The sequence below is a fragment of the Cynocephalus volans genome, chromosome 4 (assembly GCF_027409185.1).
Source record: "Cynocephalus volans isolate mCynVol1 chromosome 4, mCynVol1.pri, whole genome shotgun sequence".
Lineage (NCBI taxonomy): Eukaryota > Metazoa > Chordata > Mammalia > Dermoptera > Cynocephalidae > Cynocephalus > Cynocephalus volans.
In genome coordinates this window covers 153,639,439-153,648,265 of record NC_084463.1, presented here as the reverse complement: position 1 = coordinate 153,648,265, position 8,827 = coordinate 153,639,439, and the positions used below count along the sequence as shown (strand labels likewise).

Sequence of the window (8,827 nt, the reverse complement as noted above, 5' to 3'; positions counted from 1 at the left end):
GCTGCAACCGAACAGGATGAATTCCCAGATTCCTTTGGATTTACAATGCCATGAGGTGTCTATTCTTAGGTCAAAAGGCTAGGGGACTGAGCAGGACGTGGGGAAGCTGCATGATTACTGGTCCTTGTCACAGGAAGGAATGCGGGGGGGGGGGGGGGCTTGTTTCCCCAGAAAACAGCTTTCTTTCCAGCAAGTAATCCATTCCAAATTACGTTACAGTAAATTAGTCACATTTTTAATAAAAGAAAAAAATAGAGATTGGAAGGAACCACTGGATTGAAAGAGCACTAGGCTTTGGAATCAGACAAATCTGGGTGCAAATCCAGACCTTGAACAAGTCAGTTAACACATTTCACTGCAAGAACATTCCATTCTGTGCCCGGCACTCTGCTGGGCATTTTATATTCAACAGCTCAAGCCTGGGGAGATTTGTATTATTCTCATCATGTGATAGATGAGGGAGGTAGGACGCAGGCAAGAAAGCCATGAGAGTGGGAAGTTTCAACTGACGAAATGATATAGCCCAGATTCCAATTCAGATATTGACAAGTCAAGACCAGCACCCGTAACTCTGGACGGTGCTGCCTTTCCCCATACATGATGGGGACAGACACTTTTCCAGCACACTGCTGTGACCAGGTCTAACCGAAAGTAATCCCATATGCCCTTTCCATGAGCATTCTTTAACTGCAAATGCCCTAGTGTTACCAGACCTAGAATGCCAGGTTCTTTAGGAGTCAATGTCATAGAAATGAACACTGGCCTCTAGTGAGAGTGAACAAGCTATTTATTGAAAGATAGCTTGTGCACAGGAATACCAACACGAAAGAGGAGTGTTGCTCTTCAAGCATTTAGTGTGAGGGTTTTTTTAAGGCAAAAGAGCTGGGTAGGAAGCTTGGGAAAAAGGGTGAGATCTCTGATCTCACAATTGGGGTCTTCGTCATTTGGTCACAAGGCGTTCTATCTTCAGCCTCAGCAGGTGGGGGCTAATGGGCTGATGGTTATCCTCGTCTGCAGGGGCCTTATCATTCTCTTGAGGCCTGTAAAAGAATGCTTACAGAAGGGGGTTAAGCAACCTTGGGTAATGACATATTTGTGGGAAGGGGACACACTGGCTTATGTAGGGCTTATCTTTAACCCCTGCCGTCCCTGGTGTTTCCTGGAGCGGGATGTGGTCTGTTGCCCCTGGGGTCTCTGCTGCATTTCCAGCACGTAGACTGCTGTGGGGTTCTTGGTGTGGACAACAAAATGCAGTCTCTCTTGCCAGTCCTATCCTTACTCTTGCCTCACTAGGAGGGATAAAGTTAAGACCCTGATACTGAATAGAAAGTAGAAACACCAAGCACAGAGCAGTGAATGGAAACTGTGCTTTGGCATCAAATGAACCTGGATTCCAATGCTGGCGCTGTACTGTGCTTGTGACCTTGGGCACTTTACGTGACTTCTCTGGGTCTTGGTTTCCTAATGTGTAAGAAAGAGAATGGTAAAAGGTTAAAATCCAGGAAAAATACCAGATGTTCTCACTTACAAGTGGAAACTAAAAGTGAAAGAAGGAGGGAAAGAAAGACCACAATAGTGCATTGGACTTGCAGAGGGAGAGAACATACCTAGGGTTGCTGGGTGGGCGGGGGAGGGAGATCAGGGAGAGGTTGGGGAAAAAAAAATCAAATATCGTATTTCTACTATCTGGCATTGAAACATTTGACTAAACATAAAAAAAAAAATGAAACTGTTAAGTACTTTTATAACATGTACTATATGCACTATAATTTTATGTTATATCTCAATGAAATAAAATAAAAACACCCATTCTGAAAAATAAATAAATAAAATAAAATGCAATTATAAATCACCTAGGCCAGGGGCTCATTTAGAGCGGATGCTAGTCTCAGAGAAAGGGGGAGCCCCTAGAGGGCTCCAAGTAGAAGGAATAGGACAAGGAAAACCCTAAGGCTCTGACTGTTTGTGGGGTGTGCTAAGACTTCCTTGGGATGCTCTGCCCATGTACCAGGGCTCTGGAGCATTGGCATAGCCACCACACCTCACTGCTTAGAGCTATCTTGAGTCTGCACCACTACAGAAAGGAGCTCCTTTCTAAATATCTGCTGAAGTCCTGCAAGGAAATCAGCCTGGAGTGTGACCTCCCAACCACCAGGCCTCACAGGCCAGCTGGTCAGGTGAAGAGAGGGGTCCAGGTCTCCAAGCCTGGGAGGTAAGCTGCTCCTGGATGTGTTCCTAGGCCAGCTCCTTGTTCAGTCTGAGACCTACATTTGCAAATTACAATAGTCCTACTTTCAGCCTGTGGCAAGGATCAAGTGAGAGAATAACAATACTAGGTGCTCAATACATGTGAACGTTTTCTTTTCTCCTCTTTTGTTTGGAGGACCCTCAGGCGGTGTGCGTCTCACTAGCCTAATTCATCCCTCCCTGGAATCTGTTCAGGTATCACTCCCGTGGGTGTTTCTGATAAGGGATTTCCTTGCTATTCTTTGCTCTGAAGACTTCAAGGAGAGCAGCCTGGGAGGTGACTGCTCCTCGAGGAGGGGCTTGGGTCGGGCTGAGTCATTACCCTGTAGCTGGGACTATTTCAGCTCGCAGGCCACGGACTTCCCCTCAGTGACCCCGAGCTGTGGAGAAACTGAGGCGCAGCAGGCTCCCAAGGCGAAGCTCTCCTCCAGCCATGGCCCTGCGCCTTGCGCCCCTGCTGGTCCTGCTCTTGGCCGGTCAAGGCGGGATGGGGGAACCGGGAGCTCCAGGCTTCCAGGGCTGCAAGCAGGCACTGAACGTATCGGTGCTGGCAGCGCTGCCGGGGGGCGGCTGGGACAACCTGCGCAATGTGGAGCTGGGGCTGGTGCTGCGGCGCAACTACTCGCAGTGCCTCACCACGCAGGATGGCGAGTACCTCATCCCGGACCACGTGCACGTGGTGCCACTGAAGGAGAGCTTCGTAGAGACCCGTGCGGAGCTCATTGATCACTGGCTCAGCTACACGGACGCCTGGGCAGCCTCCGTCAATGCCGAGCTCTCCTTCCTCTCCAACCTCAATGGTAAGTTCTCGGCCGACTGCCAGAACGTCAAGGTGTACAACCTGGAGTACCAGACAGTCACTGCCAGGGTGCAGGTCCGCCACAGCCTCTACTCTGTGAAGGCCCCCGAGATCCCTGACTTCCAGCCCGCCTTCCGGCAGCATCTGCTGACCCTCAGCGACCACTTGGAGAACAACCAGACCCACGAGGCCGAGTACCTGGCAGAGATGCTTGTGCTCAGGTATGGCACGCACGTCCTCACCGACGTGGAGGCCGGAGCCACCTTGGTGCAGGAGGACCAGGTAAGGCGGGAGCTGGTGGACAGTCAGGTCCGAGAGAAGAGCAACATCACAGCAGCCGCCTCGGCCGTGTTCTTCCAAATGGTCAACGCCGGGGAAGCGGCCTCCTGGCAGGCACAGAGCCAGTTCATCCAGGACTACGTGAAGAACACGGTGGCCTCCAAGACGCGCAGCCATGGCGGCGGGCCCTTCTACCCGGGCATCACCCTCCGGAAGTGGCAGGAGGGCCTAGGCAACCGGCTGGTGGCCATCAGCAGGTCGGGGCTTCCCTTGCCCGCGCTGCTGGAGCCCGCGGCGCTGCCCGAGCTCCCCGCGCCCGCGGCGCTACGCGTGGCTGCAGCCGTGCGCGGCGCCATCCGCCGCTACTACGCGCTCAACGCGCACCCGGGCTGCGTGCGGCGCGGCGCACCCGCCTTCGACCCCCAAGCCAACGTGGACGACGGCTCCTGCGGAGACTCAAGCCGTGCCCAGTTCCCCTTCGGCGGCGTCTTCCAGGAGTGCGAGGCCGTGTCCGGGCAGGACGCTGGGCGCCTCTGCCAGGCCTACCGCATCCCGAACCCGCTCACTGGCGACGCCTCTTGCCCGGCCAACTACACGGCCAGCGCGCTGCACAGCACGTTAAAGACATGGAGCCAGCCCCGCCCCGAGTGCTGGCAGCAGTGTCGGAACTGCTGGCTCTTCTTCCAGTGCTGCGAGACCCTGTGCGCCACCCGCGAGCAGCGCAGCGTGGTGCGCCTGGCTGCCTCCTGGTGCGTGCCCTCCAAGGCCTCCCCGCCGCCGGCCGCTTCAGGCTTCCTCTTTGGGGGCCTCTATAGCCCTGGCAGCCCCAACCCGCTCACCAGGGCCCAGGCCTGTCCCTCCCACTTCTACCCACTGACGCTCTTTGGGGACTTCAAGGTGTGTGTCAGCAGCGACTTAGAGCTGGGTGCAGCCCAGGCAGTCCCCTTTGGGGGTTTCTTCAGCTGCCAGGTGGGCAATCCCTTGGCAGGCCTGCTGAAAGGCCAGAGCCCTGGTCTCCTGAAGGAGGTATTCTACAAGGACAGCCTCACGGACCACCCCATGAAGTGCCCGGCCGGGTACAGCCAACACCAGGCTTACCTCAGTAATGGCTGCCAGATTCTCTACTGCCTCCTAGCTGGGGTGCTGTTTGACCAGCAACAGACAGCTGTTCGAATGCCCCCATTTCTTCCCAAGCCACTCTTTCTCAACAGCACAAGCTCCCACATGCTTTCTGTCCTGGCAGACTCCAGTGGTCAGCGGGCCTGGGTGAGGCTGCAAGGTTCTGACCACTGGCAGCAGGCTAACAGCAATGACCCATCCCTGCTGGCTAAGCTCTTAAGCCAGGCTGGCTCAGGACCCAGCAGCAGTGCCATTGCTGGTGCCTGGGTGGGCACCATAGTGGCTGTGGGGGCTGTTGTTTTGGGGGTATGCTATGGCTGCAGGTTCTACAAGAAAGGGGGCTACAGGAGGCTGCAGGAAGGCACCCTCATAGATCAGGGGGGCTACGGGACCACTGAAACTACCACAGAGTCTGGCTCTGTCTGAGTACTCAGACGATGACAAAACTTCTGTCCAGACTTTAAAAACAACCAATCATCAAGTTGATGGGTTAGCTCAGCTGTTTAGAGGGTTGTGCTGATAACACCAAGGTCCAGGATTCAATTCCTGTACTGGCCAGCTGCCAAAAAAAAAAAAAAAAAAAAAAAAAATGACTGCTGCATCATTACAAATTAAAGCCTTAGCCCATTCTGTTTCTTCTACTACCTAGATAAAAAGACACCAAACCACAAAATTGTCTCCACTCTCTACACTTTCTCAAACCCTCCTCTAAATCACCTAAGAAAAGCTGGTCTTCCCCTTCACTAACATCCTCTTGCTGAGAAGCCCCAAATTTCCCATAGAGTGTGTTCCCATGTTGGGCTGCCACCCATGTTGCAAAGAAGCCAATAAATCCAATTTTGGCAAATACACGTGTATTCCTGGTAGTCTTTGGTAGAAAGGGGGGGTCAATAGAGAAAATAGAATTTATGTTGACACCAGGACATATGATATAGCTTTTTTTTTTTTTTTTAAAGATGACCCGTAAGGGGATCTTAACCCTTGACTTGGTGTTGTCAGCACCACGCTCAACCAGTGAGCAAACCGGCCATCCTTATATAGGGATCCGAACCCGTGGCCTTGGTGCTATCAGCACCACACTCTCCCAAGTGAGCCACAGGCCGGCCCTTGATACAGCTTTGAAGTTGTGAATTTTTTTACGATTGTTATAAAATTCATGACACCAACCTTTTTCCCCACAATCATTGCGTTGTACCCAAAGACCCAAAAGTTTTTCTTGTGCTTGGTCTAAGTTAAAGTTGTTTCTCAGACAGGGCCTGATCTAATTCTGGGTTGTGAAATGAATTGTGTTGTGATCAGCATCTTGAAAAATTACGTAGAAAATATAGTGCATTGCATGAAATAAACGTAAGAATTGTTTCGTGAAACTTCTATCAGTTACCTATTAAGTCAATCATATAAAATGCCCATATCCAATCATTTTTGATCCACTGAAAAAATGGCAGTTTTGTATGGTTTACTGAAAAAATGGTAGTTTTGTATGGTTTAAACTAATGTATACGTATTAATACACTGATCACAATGTAAAGTATATTTTGAGCTGTGGTCACAGTCAGAATACTTGACAGCCACTGTTTTCAGTGGATGCTCCATCAAACAGCTTTGGAAAACTCAGTTATGATTCCTCACCCCTATATCTCACCCCCATATTACCCTTGGAAGTCCTATTTAGCTCAAGTAAGCCATAACAATTTGCCTTCTCTAACCCAAGGCAGGAATCTGCTGGGAAGGTGAATCAGTTTTGTAATGTTCTTGGAGCACAGGCCGTATCAAAACCTAACCTGAGAGTGTGAGTCTCCAATTGTCACAAGGACTAACTGAGGATGTCCCATTAAACCCTAACCTCAAAATGATAGTGCATGTAGGACCCAAGCCAAAAGGGCCCCAGGAGGCATGAATTTTCAGAGACAACTCTGAAGGCAACTGGAGAGACCCTAGGTGCTGTGGTAGAGAAGCATAGCCTCATGGGGTTAACAAGAATCCCCTGACCTTCCAGATGACCCTAAGCATGTCATTTCACTTCTTGCTGTTTCAACTACTCTAGCTAAAAATTGGAATATACAAATTTATATTGTCTAGTACTTGCTTTGTGTAGAATTTGCCATTACCAAGATTATTTGGTTTAGTTCTTTGAAAATTAGTGATTTTAATTAGTCACTGAGAATATCCCTATTTCACCAGGAAACTGAAGCTCAGAGAAGTTGTCATTTTTACAGGATACTGCAGTTAGCATAGCAATAAAACTATGGGTGTGGTCTGGGTCAAATACTGGTCTCTGGTAATTCCTTGGGCCTCAGTTTGATCCTCTATAAAATTTAACATATAAGATTCTTAGATTATTTGAGAAGATTAAATGAACTAGTGGTTGCAAAGCACCTTGGAACAGTGCCTGGCCTTTGTAAATGTGAAAGTTCAAATCTGTGATGATTTGCTGCTGCTTTAAGAGCAGGACCCAGAGCCAAATCAAACAGACCTAGGCTCAAGTCCCAAGAGAGCTGCTTGCTAGCTCTGTGTCCATGGACAAATTGTCTCACCTCTCTGAGAACTAATCCCATCTATATAGTGGAGATAATCATAAGACTGATGTCATAAAATTATTGCATCAGTGAATGAACGAAATGAGGTATTGCAAGGAAATGCCTTACGACAGTGCCTGTCTTGTCCCCCTGAGCTGTCATGATGCAGGGGTGACCATGATATCTAAACAGGGCTCATGGCTGAGTGCAGAAGATACCCACAAAATACATATTATTCATTGTGGAAATATGATACAGCTTCAAAGGAGACTCTATGAGAAAATGAGGGACACAAATTCTGGGAGGGGTCTGGTGAGGCTTCTGAGAAGGGATGGTATTTCAGGTGGGCCTTGAATAAAGACTGGATGTTGAGGAGAAAAGAGGTCATCCCTCCCCCCAAAACAGAGTTTTATCCAGGGCTGGAAGGGGAGCACTGGACTCATGGCCTCAGCCAGGCACGTGTTCAGATATGTTCAATTCTGCTGGCTTGGGAGAATCCTTTCAACAGCAACTGAATGCCTCTTTATGATGGTCTCAATTAATTTCCTGGAAGAGCTCCCCAGGCTCCAAAAACAGAGCTCCTGCACTGAGAGGGGTGAGTTGGGAACCAGGGCAGAATAGATAGTTTTGGCCTGGGATAAAAAGGAAGTGGGAGAGGAGAGAATGGGTCACCCAGCAAGTAGGATGGCCATATAATTAATCATCCAAATCTGGACTCTGGTTAGGACTAAAATAAGGTGCTATTAATAATTACATAGGACAACCGTCATAAACTGGAACATATGCCAGCCCACCTTTAGAGGTGACTGTTTGCCTTTGGGCCCTTACCCTCCTTGTTACCTTGACCTCCAGCTAGCCTTCTGGATCCCCTCGCCCCATTGACATACATCCATTGTGCTCCACACACTGACCCCAACCTATCATGTCAATTCCTGGCTGTGCTTTTACCTGCTGAAATTTTACTCATCAGTCAAGACCGAGTTCAAATGTTACCTCCCCCAAGAATACGTTTCTATCTGTCCCCTTCCCCTACAAACACTAACTCATTCAGTTTCCCAGGAAGAATTCATCTCTTACATCTCTTAACCTCTTTAGTAGCATGTTAATACGAGCATGTCATTTGGCAGGGGTTATTCACCTAACTTGACTATCATCTCTTTGAGTGCAGGGAGGGAAGGTAGTGTGCCTGTGCAGAGCTCAGCATCAGGCAGAACTCTGATGTAGGTGCTCTAAAAGTTTAGAGGTCGGTGCTCCAAATGCAGGCTGAATGAATGAAGGGAAACCAGAAGGAATCTTGTTTTTTTGGTTTTGTTTTATTTTTTTAAAAGATGACCGGTAAGGGGATCTTAACCCTTGACGTGGTGTCAGCACCATGCTCTCCCAAGTGAGCTAACAGGACATCCCTATGTAGGGATCCCAACCGGTGACCTTGGTGTTATCAGCACCACACTCTCCCAAGTGAGCCATGGGCTGGCCCTCAGAAGGAGTCTTGTGAAGCTCCAAGTGATAGAACACAGCTATCAAATTCCCTTTACATTAATTGTCACTCTTCAATTTTTAAATGTATTAATATTTCATTAATAAACCTGTTTTAAGCCGATTTTGCCCATTGTAAGTGCTGGAGTAAATATAAAATGAATACAATTCAGTTTTCATTGTCTCAAAATATTCCAAGCAAGTAAACAAAAAACAAAACAAAAATAAAATAAAAGGGATGGGAAAGGGGGAGGTGGTAGCATGTTGTTAGCTGTCCAGTCTCCAAGTTCCTTTTAGGACTCTGAGCAACAGGGTGGAGAGGCTGCTGGAATTTCATCCCAGCTGATGACAGAATGGAGAAGGCTGGACTACTGTCAGGGTGGTGTTCCTC

The 8,827-nt window shown here is 49.0% G+C and overlaps 1 protein-coding gene across 2 annotated transcripts; it reads right to left on the bottom strand.

Moving 5' to 3' along the window:
- Nucleotides 1–276: 276 nt before the first annotated feature.
- LOC134375589 (uncharacterized) lies at nucleotides 277–4,541 on the bottom strand. Of its 2 annotated transcripts, none has more exons than XR_010023406.1 (2): nucleotides 4,424–4,541; nucleotides 277–1,461 (listed from the first exon to the last, which is right to left on the bottom strand). XR_010023406.1 is itself a non-coding variant. In XM_063094179.1 (2 exons), the coding sequence occupies exon 1, from the start codon at nucleotides 3,500–3,502 to the stop codon at nucleotides 2,588–2,590; it is 915 nt and encodes a 304-aa protein (XP_062950249.1). In that variant the 5' UTR covers nucleotides 3,503–4,541; the 3' UTR covers nucleotides 277–1,461; nucleotides 2,570–2,587. The 2 variants fall into 2 exon arrangements, 1 of the variants encoding a protein (XP_062950249.1); XM_063094179.1 differs by having other exon boundaries at nucleotides 2,570–4,541.
- Nucleotides 4,542–8,827: the final 4,286 nt, after the last annotated feature.